This window comes from Loxodonta africana, chromosome 8 (genome assembly GCF_030014295.1).
Source record: "Loxodonta africana isolate mLoxAfr1 chromosome 8, mLoxAfr1.hap2, whole genome shotgun sequence".
NCBI classification, from domain to species: Eukaryota; Metazoa; Chordata; class Mammalia; order Proboscidea; family Elephantidae; genus Loxodonta; species Loxodonta africana.
In genome coordinates this window covers 10,773,340-10,792,318 of record NC_087349.1, presented here as the reverse complement: position 1 = coordinate 10,792,318, position 18,979 = coordinate 10,773,340, and the positions used below count along the sequence as shown (strand labels likewise).

At 45.6% G+C, this 18,979-nt stretch overlaps 1 protein-coding gene across 2 annotated transcripts in view; it reads right to left on the bottom strand.

Moving 5' to 3' along the window:
- ZC3HAV1 (zinc finger CCCH-type containing, antiviral 1) overlaps positions 1 to 18,979 on the bottom strand; it is a 56,965-nt gene that overhangs the window by 18,120 nt on the left and 19,866 nt on the right. For both annotated transcript variants that reach the window (XM_010599795.3, XM_064289673.1), the window contains exons 3-9: positions 18,283 to 18,541; positions 14,619 to 15,713; positions 14,088 to 14,186; positions 11,146 to 11,269; positions 8,204 to 8,378; positions 6,121 to 6,241; positions 1,247 to 1,349 (exon numbers count right to left, since the gene is read on the bottom strand). In XM_010599795.3, the coding sequence (XP_010598097.2) occupies positions 1,247 to 1,349; positions 6,121 to 6,241; positions 8,204 to 8,378; positions 11,146 to 11,269; positions 14,088 to 14,186; positions 14,619 to 15,713; positions 18,283 to 18,541 (1,976 nt within the window). The remainder of the gene's footprint in view (positions 1 to 1,246; positions 1,350 to 6,120; positions 6,242 to 8,203; positions 8,379 to 11,145; positions 11,270 to 14,087; positions 14,187 to 14,618; positions 15,714 to 18,282; positions 18,542 to 18,979) is intronic.

Below are 18,979 nucleotides of genomic sequence, written 5' to 3'. Positions count from 1 at the left end.
GCGGAGCCTCGTGTGTTGCTGTGATGCTGAGCAGTTTTCAGTGGAGGTTTCAGACTAAGATGGGCTAGGAAGAAAGGCCTGGCGATCTGCTTCTGAAAATCAGCCCTTGAAAACCCTATGAATCACAGTGTTCTGATCTGCAAGCCATTGTGGAGTTGGTACAGGACGGGGCAGCGTTCCGTTCCACTGTGTTTGGGGTTGCCATGAGTCGGGGGTTGGACGAGTCCACGGCAGCTAACAACAACTGCACGTAGCAGAGAGGACTCTGGGTCCAGGCCATCTAGATCTGCGACCCCAGGTGGCTCAGATTCTAAAGCAGAGTCGGGACCAATCCCCACTCCTGTGGCCCCGCTATAGCTCAGCTGCCACTCTGGGATTCCAGTAAAATGTCGCTTCTCTTTAACTTCCCTTTTCGTGAAATACATTGAATTCTTATAACTAAGAAATCCTAATTAGAACACCTCAATTTACACACGGAGCCCCGGTGGTGCAGTGCTTAAGAGCTATGGCTGCTAATCAAAAGGTCGGCAGTTCAAATCCACCAGCCGCTCCTTAGAAAGCCTATGCGGCAGCTCTACTCTGTCCTACAAAGTTGCTACAAGTTGGAGTCAACTCGACACCAGCAGGTTTGGGTTTTGATTTACAGGTAATCGATCACAGATCACCCAGAAAAAAAATAATCAACTCCGAACATTTTGATGAATAATGTAGATTTGACTGATGGTTTTATGAGTCAACAGAAAGGAGTTATACTGAACCTCCACTCCAAAACAGCAAAACCCCCCCAAATCCCTTTAGTCAACTTTACCTTTCCCAAAGCTGTGCTCACGCAGCTGCCTCATCCCTTCTTTCTCGCTACAGCTCTCCTGGTCCGCCTCCCACATGCTCCACCACCCCCCCATAAATCCGCACAGCAAAATGAAATCTACTCAGGGCCCCACCACAGAACAAAACCCAGTAAAGGTGCGTGTGATGGCTTCCTAGGCATACACCGCTGAAATATTCAGAAACTCGCTCAAGTTCCACCATGAATAAGGGAAACACAGGTTTCCTGGTCTAGTATTATCTCAACCACACCATGCCACCTTACAAAGCACCTGATTCCCTGGTAATGTGGAAGGAAGTAGCAGCGTCATGCCAGCAGGAACTTTCTAGAACACGGAGTCCAGAAACATGAGGGCTCCGATGTGGTCAGAGCATGAACATCTCAAATGTCTGCCAGAACACGGAGCATCAGGACACTTACCCTGGCCCTTTCAGAAGCTCCTCCACATCCCGGGAAGACACAAATTGTGGCCTTCTGGCAACATCCTTTTGAGTCTTGGAAGCCGTGTTTGTCTGAATCATCCCTTTAGACAGAAAAAAAAAACAAAACAAACAAGAATCAAGAATTAGTCCTAGGAAATGACTTTTCGTTGGTTTGCGCTCAACTACTAACCTAAAGGCTGTCGGTTCAAACCCACACAGCGGTGCTGCGGAAGAAAGGCCTGGCAAGCTGCTTCTGTAAAGATTACAGCCAAGAAAACCCTATGGAGCACTTTACTCTGTCACACATGAGGTCACTATGAGTCGGCACTGACTTGACAGCTTAAGTTTGTTTTTTTGTGGTTTGTAGTTACAGGAAGTACATCGGAGATTGTTTGGATGGGGAGGGACAGTGCGTGTGTGTGTTGGGCGGGCGGGGTGGCCCTGACTGCAAAGGGCCAGGAGGTGACTTTTTGGACTGGCGGGAATGTTCTGTATCTTGATTAGGGTGGTGGTTACCTGCACTTGTCAACATGCATCAAACAAGCACTTAAAACGGATACATTTTATTGCAGTAACTTATGCCTCAATAGAGTCAATTTAAAACAAAATACACAATAAAACAACCTGATAAGCAAATCACAACGCAGTTCATGCCACGAATCTGCTTAAAACCTTTCAGTGGCTTGCATCTCAGAAAACGCAGGTAGTCCCCAATTTAAAACGGATTTGAGTTACAACAAACCACACTTAGGACCGTCCCTTTTTTGCTTTTATGTTTGGTAAATCTTATCGTTAGTAGTCTGTATTACATACAATGCTGAAGGGCGTAATTTGATATCGCTGATGTGGAACTGGGTCATAGATCACAAAGAAGGGGAATTAACAGATCAGGACTTACTGTATCTTGAAAGGGAAAGACACGCTCTTTTCAGCAAGAAAACAAATAACGAGGAAGAGGAAGGACAGAAGTTGTCAAAAAAATTTACACTGAAAGGATTAGCTGAGATTTTTTCTAAACTAAATCAGGGGCTTCGGTTGCTTGAAAACATGGGCCTAAACGCTGACCGCTTTGCTAAAGCAGACGGGCAGATTCAAGAATGAGGGAGATGTTACCATGAAATATATGAAGAAAAAAAAGAAAAGGACCGTACAGACAACACTCACTAATCTTCTGGCTAGAAACGCCATCCTCATGCCCAGGGATAATCCAGATGGTCCAGAACCTTCCTACAAGTGGAGTCATTACCAAACCAAAATCAAACCAAACCCATTGCCGTCGCGTCAATTCCAACTCGTAGCAACCCTACTGCACAGAGTAGAACTGCCCCACAGGGTTTCCAAGGAGCGCCTCGTGGATTTGAACTGCCAACCTTTTGGTTAACAGCCATAGCATTTAACCACTACACCACCAGGGTTTCCAACTGACAAAATGCCAACGTCATCCAACTCTTCTTCATCTTTGGAGTCAATTTTTATGATTTATGTATTTTATATGGATGTATAAAAAAACAAAAACCAAACCTGCTGCTGTCGAGTTGATTCTGACTTACAGTGACCCTATAGGATCGAGTAGAACTGCCCCCATAGAGTTTCCAAGGAGAACCTGATGGATTCAAACTGCCGACCTTTTGGTTAGCAGCCGTAGCTCTAAACCACTATACCACCAGGGTTTGTACGTATATATGTATTGAAACATACCTGTAAGTTTATATGTAGTCTTTCCAACCCCCAAAGACAAAGATTGGATTTATAAAGATACTACTAATAAAAGGCAATAATGATGAAAACAAACAAAAGAGGTATTCAACTTATGCTTCAGAACCAACTTTCGACAGAGTTGTGGGAACGGATCCCCACCGTCACTCGGGGACTGTCTGTCCGCCTTCCAGGCTCTGCCCTCATCTCCTTGTCTGCAGACGGCTCACTGCTTATTGAAACCTCCAGCTTGTCTGCCCCTCACAGCCTGAGCCCCAGCTAGTCCCTGGAGGGTCCTGACATTCGGGCAGGCACTGGGTCCCTCCACCCCAAAGGCTCCTCCTCAGATAAAAGCCCACCCCCCGCCCTTCACTGCCTCACCGCCTTGTTTTAGTGTCCTCACAGCTGTTATCCATTTCCGGACCTGCCTTATTTGCTCAATCGCTTACTGTCTATCACCCCCCTCTAGACTTCAGAGAACACGTTCCCCACAGCAGCGCCTGCACCTAGAACAGTGCCTGGCACAAAGCCGGCCCTCAAATATTGGCTTCCAGAACCACAGAACACACGTGTGCTATAGAAAGGAAACAGAATAAACGTCCTGGAATGCTGCATAACACTCTGAACTGATTTCCAGGAACCAAGTTAACAAAAGTAACTTGGTCAAATGGCTCCCGGCTCAGGAACAAGCTACTTTATTTCTTGCCTCTCTGCCACTCTCAAATTGTACAAACAATATAATACCACCAAGAAATTTTTTCCAAATGTAAGTTATTTTTAATTCTACTATCCAATACAATGAAGCCCTGGTGGTGCAGGGATTAAGAGGTTGGCAGTTCGAATCCACCAGCCGTGTCTTGGAAACCCTATGGGGCAGTTCTACTCTGTCCTATAGGGGTCGCTTTGAGTTGGAATCAGCTCGACGGCAATGGGTTTGGTTTTGGGATCCGATATAACAGATTTTCATTTTTCTCCATCATCTTCCAAACCTGGTCCATAGGAATACACTGTTGCAATCATAGCACTTGGTCAAAAATTCTAACCTTTCCCATTTTAGATATAACATGCAAACAGAAAGCTGGGTAAACATAAATGTGGAGTTCTGCCTTTTTCTTTTAACAATATCAAACAGCTTTGGCTACATGGGGTTGTTTTATTATTATGGTGATAAATATATAGGTAACAGGACATTTGTCATTTCAACAATCTTCGCACGTTCAGTGACATCGATTACGGCCCTCATGTTGTTTAACCACCGCTCTTACCCCCTCCCAACTTTTTCCATCACCTTAACAAAAGCTCAGAGTCCCCTAAGCATTCACTGCCCCCCTGTCCCCGCCTCCCACCTGCCCCTGGTCACCACTTATCTACTTTGGTCTCTATATACTTGCCTATTCTAGATATTTCACTAAAGTAGGATCGTACGACATTTGCCCGTTTGCGACTGACTAACTTCACTCTGCATCATGTTTCCAAGATTCACCCGTGCTGTGGCCTGTGTCAGGACTTCATTTCTCTTCACAGCAGAGTAATATTCCTTTGTACCGATACACCACATTTTGCTTATCCACGCATCTGTGGATGGACTTTAGGCTACGTCCACCTTTTGGCTATCGTGAATAATGCTGCAATGAACACTGGTGTACAAGTATCTGTTTGCGTTCCTGCTTTCAGTTCTTTGGGGTATATGCCTAGGAGTGGAATTGCTGAACTGGATAGTAGTTTTATGTTTAACTTTTTGCAGAACCGCCAAACTGTTTTCTGCTTTGGCTATATAACCCGTTGCTGTTGAGTCGATTCCAACTCACAGCGACCCGATAGGCAGAGCAGAACTGCCCCAAAGGGTTTCCAAGGAGCGCCTGGTGGATTCGAACTGCCGACCTTTTGGTTAGCAGCCGAATTCTTAACCATGACGTGCCAGGGTTTCCTTTTGCCATACAGTTTTCCTGATCATAACTGTTAACTGCCCCAAACTCCCCTGAAATGTAATACTCGGATTGCTTCAGTCACTATCCCACTGGTACACAGGCTGTCACAGACTTCAACAAACATCACCATGCCCACGGCTGTGTTTCTGCTGGTGGGCTAGTTCCTTAGAAAAGTACCTAAGAGAATGAAAAACAAGCATCTTGATATGTATTGCCAGGTTGTTTTCCAAAATGATTAGTGTGATCGTTTTTCAAAGCTGGGTTACTTAAGACCCCACAATTGGTACAAGACTCAAATCTTATGCTAAAAAAAACCAAAAAACACTGCTATCTAGTTGACACTGATTCTTGGCGACCCCACGCGTGCAGAGCAGAATTGTGCCCACAGGGTTTCAGTGGCTGGTTTTCTGGAAGTAGATCACTAGGCCAGGCCTTTCTTCGAAGGCACCTCTGCGGGGACTCGAATCTCCAACCTTTCAGTTCGTAGCTGACTGCCTTAACTGTGGGTACCACCTGGGAATGGCAAGGCCTCAAGAAGGTTCTCAATGACCTCTCATCAAGGACCTGCAGGGCCGGTCCTGAACGAGTATGGACCTGGTCATGTGCAGGAGTGTCCCAGAGCTGCAGCACATGGGATGGTGTGTACAGAGAGAGGGCAGGTCCTGCTTAGGGTTCTACTAGAGATAACAAAAGGACCAGGAGAAGCTAACCAGAAGCCCTTGGGCCTTTCCATGGCTGCTCAGATAAGCACTGCGGAAGGCAGCACGCTGTACTCAGCATCATAGATAAAACCACGGACCCAGAGGATGACGCCTAAAAGGAAGAGCCAGGTCCCGCCACTCTGAAGGCACCCAATGCCCCTGCGGTGGTCATCGGGCCCCTGAAGCCTCTGCCTCCACCTGAGAAGCGGCCCACCTAGAATCAGAGACTCACAGCAGCACCAGAGGAAACATGCCCAGAGATCACGGAGCCCAATGCCCCCATCTTAAGAGTGAGGAGACCGAGGCCCAGAGAGGCCAGTGACATTCCCAAGTTGAACAGCAAGTGCATGTCTGAGCCAGGACCCAAGGGCAGGCCTCACGGCCACTGGCTTCCACGAGACTGTATGCCTTGCTAAAAGGAATGCGGCGGGAGGAGGGCAGCCCACCCTGATCCTGGGACAGCAGGCCTGTCCACTCTGCAACCACCCCACTTACACCCTTCTGCTGGAACAGAGCGACACCCACTGCCACCAAACACAAAAGCTCACCTGGGAAACTCAGTTCGTACTCCTCTGAGCCCGCCTTAAACTGCACGATTCCCCGTGGGTAGGAGAGAAACAGGGACTCCACGTAGGAAGAGGTGATGTTTGAAATCTGCTGATTATCTTTCTAATTAAAAAAAAAAAGCAAGTAAAGACTTCAGAGCAGGCTTTTCAGAAACCTCTGCCATTTTATCTGATGTATTTTTATTTCAAGCCTGGAATCTGAATAGGAGCACATTTGCCTCCCAAACCAGATTCTCAGGACTCCAGGCTGAAGCCATGTCACGACCCTTTGTGGCCCACTCTCTGATGGTGCCCAGGAGAGGGCTGTCTACACTGCAGAAACTGACCATATATATGTTTGATAGATGTCTGAAAAATAAAGCTCTCTGCAATATTCCTCCCACCTTCCATAAACGTAAGCCAAGGGTACAGAGCTACCTGCACGCCCCTCTCAGCGACGGGCGTCTACAGTGGCTACGTGACAGAACCCAGCAATCTTCTCTTCACAAAGCGTGGCCTCGGGGGCTGTCTTCACCCAGCACAAGACAAGAAAGCATAGTTAAGAGCCGTGAGCCAGGGGCCGACTTGACAGCAGCCAACAACAGCCATTACTTAGGGTTTATCACGTCTGTTTCCACCAGGCACCTCACGGAATCACTTTTACCAAACTGCACTCTGGTATCATCCTTGGCTGGAACCGAAGGCCAATAGGAAAAGAACCCACACAAAGCTCAACACCACGGCTTTTCCGGTGTTCAGCAAAACCCTAGCTCTACAGAGGTGCTCCACAATCCCCCACAGAAGGAAGGAAGGGGGCCAGGAGACAGACCGGACTTTGAGCCCCTATCCCATTGCAACAGGGCAGCTCTGCCGTAATCTCATTTGCTTATTTAGCATTTCTGGGAACGATTATCTCCTAAAATGTATCTTCTGTTAAAACAGTTTGGAGACCACCGTGCGACTGTATTGACGGAAGGACTATTGTTGAGGATCTTTCAGTAAGTACCGCACACACTGTTCCTTCTATGTGACCCCGTAGGAGACGTTTATCTCAGGCCTCGCTAACAGGAAACAGCTGCACCTCTCCTGAGCGACTGGCGTGGTTTTATCACAGAAGCACAGGGAATCAGGTAACAGACTGTACTTCCCTCTTTGCTTTGGCAGCTGGGCAGCTCAGAGCCAAATTGATGATGCGCGTGCTGGTCTCTGTGTGGAAGCTGGCATGTCCTTGCCTCTACTTCATCTTTGGCTTCATTTTCGTTTCTTGTTTTGTCTTGTCTTTCTCGTCACTCCAGTGTCACTGAATGTGTAAGAACCCCCTCCTCTTTTTCTAATTCTTTGAATTGGAAAAAAAACTCAAACCAGTTGCCGTCGTGTTGACCCTGACTCGTGGCGACCCCATGTGTGTCACAGTAGAACTGTGCTCCACAGGGTTTTCCAGGGTTGAGTTTTTGGAAGATTGCCAGGCTGTTCTTCCAAGGCACCTCTGGGTGGACTCGAACCTCCAACCTTTCAGGTGGCAGCCAAGCATGTTAATTGTTTGCACCTGAACAAAAGCCACAACAGTGGACTCAAACATACCAACAACCATGATGATGGCACAGCACTGGACAACGTTTTATTCTATCATACATAAGGTCACCATGACTCAGACTCAACTCAACGACAATCAGTGAAAATAATATGAAGCAAAGGAAAGAAGAGACAGATAGAAGCTCTGCTCATCTAACTCCTACCTCCTTTTATTATGTGCCCTCTCTGAGTAAGCCTAGAGCCTTTGGTTCCCGTCCTTCAGTCAGTCTTCTGACGTTTCACCCCCTTTCCTGGCTCAAAGCAGTGGCCTTGGTATGTCTATGTACAAATTCATAGGAAGCTATCTCAAAGTTCCACCGTGTCCCTGACAGTGAGGAGAGAGGGACATGAGACAGAGCCATGTGTTTACAGTATACAAGAACCATTCCTCTACCACGTCCACTCTCCATGGGTAACTAACTATACAGGCTTCAGACATTTTTTTTTCTAATAGTTTTCTTTTTGAGTTAGCCAGTTTAAACAAGCACCTCCCATGAGGAAGAATGGTATTCACCTTTTCCCCATATTGAATCCAATCACCAGACTTGTCTTTCCAATACCAAATCCATTTTGTGGCGAAGACAGACGTGACCGACTTCGTGCAAGATGAGGGGGTGGAGAGACGTCGGATGGGATGGAACTCGCAGCTCATTTCCTGGAAACTGATGTTATGACTCCCTACAGAAAAGCTAAGAGAGAAAAGTTTACAGTTAGCCAAATGCTACGCTGTTCTCTGGTTTCTACAGTCTGGTCTTCCCTAGCGAGAGCACCAAATTAAAATTTCAGAGCTGACAGGAATCTTTGCAATTTTTTCTACAGCTTCAGGTTATTATGCATAGAAAAACATAGTGAGATGAAGTAACTTGCTAAGCCACATATTTGATGGTATCACAAAATGTACTATTCTCTCAGAAAGTATTCCCAAATCAAGTTGTGCCAGGTGCCTCTCTCACAGACGTAAAGTTGAGTACCCAGAATATAAAATAGAGATTGACTCGATGTTAATAAGTTACTATGCATCCGTTGCATGTAGAACTCAGAGCTAGTCGGTTTTTTAATTATTTAATGACCGAGCTAACTCCAGGGCTCCTCGGGCTAACCCTAAGACATTCGTTATCAACTGTGACCCGAGACCCCTTCAGCGAGTCTACAAGGTCACAATTACTTTCATAACACTGTTAAGACATTATTTGCCCTTTTCACTTTCTTTCTCTCATGAGTGCACGATGGAATTTCCCAGAGGCTACGTGTTGTGTGATTTCACAATGAATGGAACGCAGCAGCAGATATGAGGACCCAGTTATTTTCTACTAAGCCAAGCGTTAAAGGGATTTACAAAAATATAAAACAATGTCACTTTCTCAATAATTTTTTTGGTGTGGGAAAATACAGGTATTTTGCAGAAATACATGTTATTCATGTCGACTGGTAATAGGTGGTTTTTTAATGAATTAATAACTGTTTCATTTTTTCTCATCTTTAATTTTTAATACAGTCAATATTGATAGCTATAATCCACATAAATAAAAGCTCTTTGGGGTCCTCGATACATTCTAAGAGCATAAAGGGCCCTGAGACCAAAAGGTTTGAGAACTGCTGCTCTAAGAAGCACTTCCAGATCTAGGATTCTCAGCCAGGAGCAATTTTGCCTCCCAGGGGACATTTGGCAATGTCTGAAGACATTTGTGGTTGTCACAACTGGTGGGAGCGGGAATAGTGTTTACTGGCTTCTAGTGAGTAGAGACCAGGAATGCTGCTAAACAGCCCCCACAACAAAGAATTAAATAAAAAAAATAAAAACCACTGCCATCGAGTTGATTCCAATTCATAGCAACCCCATAGGGTTTCCAAGGAAGTAAATCTCTTTGGAAGCAGGCTACCACATCTTTTTCCCGCACAGCCGCAGGTGGCTTCGAACCGGTGACCTTACGGTTAGCAGTTGAGCAGTTTAACCACTGCACCACCAGGGCTCCTAACAAACAATTACCTGGCCCTTTAAAATATCAATATTGCCGAGGTTGAGAAACCCCGCTCTAGGTTTACCTAGGGAAAAAAATACACCTACAGACAAGACTGGAAGAAAGACCTGGCAATCTACTTCCCAAAGATCACAGCCGTTGAAAGCCCTGTGGAGAACCGTCCTGCTTTGACACACACGGGGCCGCCCTGAGTCAGAATCCACTCGACAGCAACTGGTTTGGCTTGGCTTTTATTGGGTGGCCCCAACAGTTAAGTGCTCAGCTGCTAGCCAAAAGGTTGGTGGTTCAAGTCCTTCCAGAGGCTCCTTGGAAAAATGGCCTGGTGATCTACTTCCGAAAAAATCAGTTATTCAACCAATTGGACAACAGGTTTAGAAATACGGCAATAGCTGACATCGCCCTCTAGGGGTAGAGTGCAGCAACACAGGACCCCTACCAAAAACTCACTGAATTCACGTATGATGAAAATTATGTAAAATTTTCCCCAAAGAATTTCCTTATAAGACCAGGATGCATCTTATACACCAGTGCATCGCTGGTAAATATGGTCACATGTGGCACCACCATAGGTGCCATCGAGTCGATTCCAACTCCCTACAGTACAGAGTAGAACTGCCCCATAGGGTTTCTAAGGTGCTGCTAGTGGATTCAAACTGCCAGCCTTCTGGTCAGCAGCCAAGCTCTTAACCAGTACACCAGCAGGACTCCATCCCCATTTTAGCTGTGACAAAAACAAAAAGGTATGTCATTCTCTTGGATACCTCTAGGATAGAGAAAATAGCCAAAATGAAGGTGGAAAATGCTCAAGCATACCACACAGAAGAGGCCCAGGCAGTGCAGTGCCTAAAGCGCTCTGCTGCTCACTGAAAGGTCTGCTGCGCACCCACCAGCTACTCCGGGGGAGAAAAATGTGGCAGTCTGCTTCCGTAAAGACTTACAGCCTTGGAAACCCTATCAGGCAGCTCTACTCTGTCCGGTGGGGTCACTGTGAGTGGGAATCGACTCAATGGCAACGGGTTTGATTCTTTTTTTTTTTTTTTTACTACCACACAGAATTCTGCACTAGAATGTGTTAAAATTATGGAATTAATGCAAAGGCCATTCTGCCCTAAATCATTCACAAGTTCTAGGATGAGCTGATAGGAATACAAACCAACCTCTGCATCGTGTGTTTTTCTGCAGGACACACGGACAAACATTAACTGAACAAACAACCGCATCACTGTTTATTTCAGCTGAGTATTTTTTTAAGCAAATATTCCCCAGACCCCTAGTAGCGGCCTGGCTCTGTGCTACTTCAAATCCACCCTGCTTATGTTTCTTCTTCATTAACTCGGCAGAGCATTGGCCATTTTTATCTCTAACATGGATGGAATTCTCGAGGAAAATCGTGTTTTCTTTGCCCACAAGCCTAGCACTATGCAATCCTTGGACGATGTCACGGACCTGGCAAGCCAGAGCACAGCCACCCACTTACATGGAGTTATTTGGGTCACAGTAGGCCTTCTCGATTTTCTCCATGGGCTGAAGGTCAATCCAGGTGTTTGAAAGCAGAATCTGCCACCGGTAGGGCAGGTGGAAATGAACTTTGCTGCACTTTTCTACAAAGACAAAGAGGAAGTCTGAGGGCCCGCTGAGCAGGAGCTCTGACAACGTCAACCAAGTTCACTGCCGGCCTTCCTCATCGAGGCCTGCTGTTCCCACTCTGCCGCCAAGTACAGTCCCTTTCTGCCTTTGCTCCTGCCAGCCCTGCTCACACGTCCCCATCCAGTATCCAGAGTCCCGGGTGGCACAAATGGTTAACACACTCAGCTGCTAACTGAAAGGTTGGAGGTTCAAGTCTATCCGGAGGTGCCTCAGGAGAAAGGCCTGGTGAGCTACTTCTGAAAAATCAGCCATTGCCAACCCTATGGAGCACAGTTCTACTCTGACACACATGGGGTCGCCATAAGTCGGGGTCGACTCGACGGCAACTGGTGACTGGTACCCAGCCACCAGGTTCCTTTATCACCCATCACTCTCAATTTTTTTTTTTTAATCTCTAAAGACAGATAATTTAGAAGCAACTTGAACGTGTCATCCCAGTAAAATCTAGGAGACTCCATCTCAGCAGAGATGCTAGCAATGGAACGACTAAGTCTAAGGAAGCCCAATGCAGTTTAAAACGGAATTGAAGATTCCTTTTATAATAGAGCCTCTTGCGAGGCAGTCCCTAGGCCAGGCATGTCTCATCACCCTCAGTGCCACCCTTGGAAGCAGGTAGATGAGGGAACTAAAGCTCAGGGAAGAAGCTACCGTGGAACCCAGGTCTGCCTGACTCCAAGCCACAGCTCTTCTATGAGACCACCTGCCTGTTACTCAGTTTCTGTTGCATTTTTTCTAGGGGGAGTCTGGGGAGGGAGTACGTTTTCTTTAAAAGTTATCTGAAGGTAATAAAAAAAAAGTTATTAGAAGCTTATGGTATTAAAGACATTTGTTTCAAAGCTGCATAAAAACAGCCTGGGCTAGAGTTGAAGATAAGTATATACAAAGATGTTCATCACAGCATTGTTTATAACAGTAAAAAAAGAAGATGAAAAAGAAACTGGAAACATAATAGTTAACAGTGGGGATATAGGCAAATACTTAATGGCATATCCACATGATAGTTTATAAACCATTAAAAATGTTTACAAAGAATGTTAAATGACAGAGAAATATTCAGGATATAATTTTTAAAAAACAAGATACAAAACTGTATGCCCTTGTATCCCCAAAATTTTGCAACTAAAAAAATTGAAAAATGGGAAAGAAAAGCACCAAAAGGCTAGCAGATTGACTGCATAGTGGGTATATGGGTGATAATAATAATTATTTAATATAAATAATTTTAAAATTATTTTTTTGGTAACTGATAGAATTTCTACACTTTCAACAATAAAAGTAAACCACAATAATTTATAAATACGTTGTTTAAAAAGGTTAAAGACCTTAAAATGACTTAGGGAATACAGAGTCCTCCTGTTGAGACATGTGGTCAGTTCATCATAGACCATGAAGGTAAGTGGTCCGCAGACCACGCAGATAATGCCAGACACGATGTCACGGCTCAGGATGGAGGGCAAGAGCAGAAAGAGGCACACGGGTGAGGGGACAGCACCGTGGAACACATTTCCACAGGAAGCTGCTGGGAGGGGACAGTGAGCTGGTGACACACAGGACAGGGTAAGGACAACCGCTAAGAGGCCACTGGCCCAGAAGAAAGACTACGTCTAAATCACGTCAAGAAATGAACTTCAAAAATCTGTCTGTTGGGAGAAATAAGGAGAGTCGGGGATAAGAGGAGGAAATGGAACACACGGCTAATTGCCTCCATGAACAACTACCTCCTCTGACATGAAACCAGAAGACCGGGATGGTGCCCAGCTACCATTACTGAACGTTTTGATCAAATATTCTATAAAGAAATCCTGATCAAAAGCAGGGGAGAAAATGCGGAATAGAATTGCAAATTCTCATGGATTCCAGGCTTTCTGGAGCCATGCAGACTGGATAAACCTCCAAAACTATTGCCCTGAGATAATCTTTAAACCTTAAACCAAAAATATCCCCTGAAGTGTTTTGTAAACCAAACAATAGCTTAGCTTAGTTAGTAAAGAATATCTGCCCTGAGCATTGTGCTTTTTTAAGATCTATCTATATGGTTTTGTGGGTTCTATATGGGATCAAACTGACATCAACTCAAAAGGTTAGATAGGAAGCTTAGGGGGCAGTAAGTTTTAAGGGGGGAGGAACAATTTGGAAAAGGTGGGTGAAAATGGTTGCACAACTTGAAGAATATAATCAATGCCACTGAATCGTACATGTAGAAATTGTTGAATTGGTGTATGTTTTCCTACGTTTATTCTCAATGACAAAAAAAATAAATTATTTTTTAAAAATCTGTCTGTTATTATACTTTGGGTTTTGTTTCATCTGTTTGCTCTTAGTACATGAAAAGATAGTTCCTGACTAAGTAAAATGCTTCACTATGAAGGTTTACAAAAGACTTCAGAGGATATTTTTGGTTTAAGATTTAAAGATTATCTCAGGGCAATAGTTTTACAGGAAGTCTGGAATCGGTGAGAATTTGGAATTCTATTCTTCATTTTCTCCCCCCTTTAATCAGAATTTTTCTATTTCTAACTGGAAAAAAAAAAAGATATAATATTATGCAGTGATGAAGAACACAGGCTGATAGGACAATTTAAGGTCAAAACCCAACGGGACTACTTTTGTACGCCTCCAGTTTCCGTATCAACGGCATCTACCTCCAGGGTTGAGGTGAGGCTTAAAGAAAGCGCACATGCTCGCACGTGGCGTATACTAAATGCTCAGTAACTGTTGGCCATATTATTATTAATTAAGTTTCTGCTCATAGAAAGTCCTTAGGGTACTCACTATTAGGCTGACAGCCCTTATACAGATAGTCAAGACAGATTTCTTCTGAGCCATCATCTATCTTGGAAGATGTGATACTGGTAACATTGGATGAGGAATCTACAGAAAAAAAAGGACGTTGTATGTTGATATCAGTGTTTAGACCAAAAACCAAGACAGCTGACCTCGCAACAGGATAGACTATTTGAAGCTGGGACAATGCTCAAGGAAATTCCCGTGATTCATAGGCTGCTCATGAGTGCCTACATAGCCTTTCCATGAAAGGAAACACGTGACAGTGCTATTTACTTCTTAAACCACCCTGGAACTATTCCTCTTCTCAATAAATGTAGCAGCTTATTCCATTGCTTCTCCTGGGCATTCCTTCCCCACCTTCATGTGTCCATCTCCTCAACAATACTACCCCTTAACCAAAACCCTCTAACTCTAAGCCCTAATAACTGCTGGTGAGTGTTCAAGGAGCAACCTCCAGCCACCGCCCCCTGCTGCTGGCTCAAGACATGGCAGCCCACCTTTGCTATAATGACTTACACAGAGCTGAGTCTTGGGTCCTCCTTGTTGTAAATCCAGCGGCAGGGGTCACAGAGATGTGGGCAGAGCTGTGACCACCAATCCCACAGGCTGTAGCTCTGTCGCTTGAGGAAGGTGATACTGTTGGCGGACTGCTGACTTGTGCAGGGGCCGTGGCCTCCCCAGGCTTGAGAAAGCCCTGGGTTCTCTGACTCTGACTTTCAGAGGCAAACACATCTTTATCATCTTTGGCTGCCACTCTTAAGCTGGAACTAATGGCACCAGTTTTAGCTCCATCTGTAGTCTTATCTGTCGCTTTCACAGAGTCATTCAGCATGTTGGGGACATACTTGGTAGACCAATACGTGTTCGGATAAGTATGACCACTCACAAATACCATGTCTGGATCATCTTCTGCAATTTTGCCAGTGGCTTGTTGATTCCCACGAGAGGTTCCATTGTCCTGGGTCGTGTGTAACGATTCTTCTCTCTGTCTACTGGCTGTGGTCTTGTAACTTGAAGATCTTGTGGAAGATGGATCTGTGGCCGTTCCATCAACTGTCTTGTTAAAAAAAGAAAAATGTGGGACTTCGTGGTTTCCACTTTCACCCTTGATGTCCACGCAATCTGAGGAAAACAAGCTTGTGATTTTTAGTGGGAAGGTGCCTGGTGGACAATGAGAAAACACACTCTCTCTCCCGGGGCCTTGGCCGTTCACCCAGGACGTGGGCTCCTTCTGGTTGGAGGTTGGCATTGAATCAGAAACAGGACGAGTGTTGCCTAGATTCCCATAAAAGAGACCCTCTCGACTGCTGTTCTCTGAAAACCTGTGGTTTGCTTCCATTTGACCGGTTCCTGCAAAACTGGTGGTCTTGGGTGAGACTGGGGAAGGCGGAGAGCTATCCTGACTCCCAAGATGCGTGAATTCGTGGGCGAGATCCTCCACAACCACGTCGTCCGGGGGGGGCCTGCTGCTGGTTATATCAGGACTGGACGTGCAGGACCTTTGGCAAGAGGCATCAGCAGGTGGAAAAAATTCCTGATGGCCCTGAAAAAATCTGTCTCGACTTTTGCTTCTGTCTCTGTATCCCACATCTCGACGATTTGAGGGAGGGGCTAGGAAAAGAAAAACGAAATAATGAAAATTAAAGGTCACATGACTGAGTCTGTGCCACCATTCCTCACCTTAGTGTTTCCAGGTTTGCTATCCAAGTTTTATCACAACTACGTGGTCCATCCACTCACCCAGGAAAAGCCAATGTTACTGGTACTCTTCCTGCTATTTTCTTCAGTGGGGCTCATTATTTCTAGGAAATACCCACTAAAATTATAAATATTATGAGCTTCACAAAGGTCTTCTGGAACAACCCCCAACTTCATCCTAATGTATTATTTATTAAATTTGCACCGGATTCTGTTTGCAATGTTTTACTTAAGGTTTTTATATCGATGTTAATAAATAAAGTTCATCTATACTTTTCATTTTTATGTGTTTTCATAGTTTAACATCGATACTGTACTTACTTCATTAAAAACATGCTTTTTTAGGCTATTGAGCCATTTAAACAGATTACACGTTCTAGTTTGGAAAAAAGGCCTGGCAATTTGCTTCCGTATAAAGATAGCAGCCAAGAAAACCCTGTGGAGCAGTTCTACTCCATGACACTTGGGGTCACCATGAGTCGGAATCCACTCCATAGCAATGGGTGTGGGGGTTATTTTTGTCACTGATGTTTTTTGTTTTTTAGTTTGGTCTATAAACATCTTGAGGAAGGGTAGTTAATAATGAAGATGGAGGGACCCTGACATTCTCATATACTGTGAAGAACATCAAACCATGGCCTAGGACAAGAGTCAGACCTTGGTTCTTCTCTGGCTTCTCCCCTGAGACTCAGAGGTGACCCTCAAGCCCCAAAACTCTTTGGTGGGGTGTCCACTGTTCCCTCATTTGGATCCATGTGGTGAGTGGATAGAAAACCCCAAAACCCATTGCCGTTGAGCCAATTCCAATTCATAGTGACCCTATACGACAGTAGAACTACCCCATAGGGTTTCCAGGGCTGTAATATGTATGGAAGCAGACTGCCACATTTTCCCCCACAGAGCAGCTGGTGGGTTTAAACAGCTGACCTTTCTGTTAGCAGCTGAGCACTTAATCACTGCACCACCAGGGCCCCTTCAAGTGGATGGAAGGAGGGGGCAAATCAGGGAAAACTTCCCAAAAACCATTTTGATTCTGCCCACATTGTGGTATGAGTGTATCCTATAGTTTAATACTTAAAATACTTTAAAAAAATGAAACTACATTCTGAAGGCCTGACTGTTTGAACTCGACATTTTTTCAGATTTTTTCAGGAGTGAATGAGTGTGTGCATGTGTGAGGTGTGAGGTATACGTGTGAGCGTGGTATGTGTGCTTGTGTGAGGTGTGTGTGTGCGAAATGTGTGTGAGGTGTGCGTGCGAAGTGTGTATGTGGTGTGAGGTGTGTGTGTGAAGTGTGCATGAGAGGTGTGTGTGTGGAGTGCATGTGAGGTGTGCGTTGTGGTGTGTGTGTGGAGTGCGTGTGAGGTGTGCATGTGGTGTATGTGTGTGAGGTGTGTGCGTGTGTGATGTACGTGTGGTCTGTGTACGGTATTTACAGGTGTGAGATTTGTGTGTGCACACACTCATTCACTCCTCCTAACCTCAGAGAAGGGTGTGGCTCATCAAGCTTAGAGAGACTGACTCCCACTGGATCCCTGCTTTGTCTCTTTTGAGTTTCGTCCTGGCCATTAAAGCTTGGGCACTGGGGGGCTAGATGAAGGTATCTGAAAAAAACGTCAAGTTCAAACAGGCAGACCTTCAGAATGTAGTTTCATTTTTTTAATGTGTGTATGGTGTGTGTGCTTCTGAGGTGTGTATGGTGTGGTACGTGTGTTGTAAACCCAACCCACTGCCGTCGAGTTGATTCCGATTCATAGCAACCCTGTAGGACAGAGTAGAACTGCCCCACAGAGTTTCCAAAGAGCGCCTGGTGGATTTGAACTACTGACCTTTTGGTTAGCAGCCACAGCAGTTAACCACTATGCCACCAGCGTTACCTATATGTGTTATATGTGTGGTATACGTGCGGGATATGTACGTGAGGTGCGTGTGCACGTGTATGTGGTGTGAGTGTATGTGTGATATTTACGTGTGTGAGGTTTCTGTGTGTGTGTGATGTGCATGTATCTGAGGTGTGTATAGTGTGTGTGTGTGTGGTGTATTTCTGTGGTATGCACACTTGTGAGGTGTATGTGGGGGTGACTGGATGTGTGCGCAGCTCCTGTGGGGAAGGGGAGGAAAAGAGGCCCTTTCTCTCACCTCCCTCTTACACACACGGAAACCCTGGTGGCATAGCGGTTAAGTGCTATAGCTGGTAACTAAGAGGTTGGCAGTTCAAATCTGCCAGGCGCTTCTTGGAAACTCTATGGTGCAGTTCTACTCTGTCCTATAGGGTCGCTATGGGTTGGAATCGACTGGACAGCAGTGGGTTCTCTCACACATACAATGTTATGGGTTGTAAATCCTAACCTCTATGCCTGTGGTTATAACCCATTTGGGGATGGGTTTTCTTTGTTATGTTAATGGGGCTGTATTTATGTAGGGTGTGTTTAAGGTGAAGCTCTTTTGAGATATAAAGGGGCAGATTAAGCAAGTCCCCCACCTCTCCTGGCCGGCGGGTGCTTCCGGCCCCGGGCGTGCTTGCTGTTGAGAATGTCCTGGATGTTGCGCACCACGTCGACACTGAGCCCGTGCTCCCACATGGCGGCCAGCACCTTCCGGTCCAGCAGGTTGTGGGAGCGCAGGCAGTTGGAGTAACTGCAGTTCCCGCGGGTGAAGTGCTCGCAGATGTGGAGTCTGTCACAGGGCGGCTGCTGGCTGCAGATCTGCTGCCGGCCCTCGCCCTTATAGCTCTTGCATATCTGCAGAAGAAGGAAGGAAGGTGAAGTGCTGTTGGGTGCCTTCGACTTTGATTCTGACTCATGGTGGCTCCATGTGACAGGGTAGAAGTGCCCCATGGGGTTTCCTTGGCTGTAGCTGGGGTGCCGCTGGGTGGGTTCAAAGCACCAACCTTCAGGTTACAATCAAGGGCACACCGTTTGTGGCACCGAGAACCTTCTTTCATCTGTAACCTTTACTTAATTGGTATTTTCCTAACCCACCCTCTCTTGAGACTTCATCACACTAAAGCCAAGAATCCCTGCACGTATTATAAACCAAAGAATGTACGTGTGGCCCGATCACAAACTGGCCCCACTTCTAAAGGACTCACCTTGGCTTAAATGACAACATTCCAGAACCTATTCCTTTTTTCCAACTAACGCTCTTAGGGCTTCTTATGAGTGGAGACTGCTCTCTTT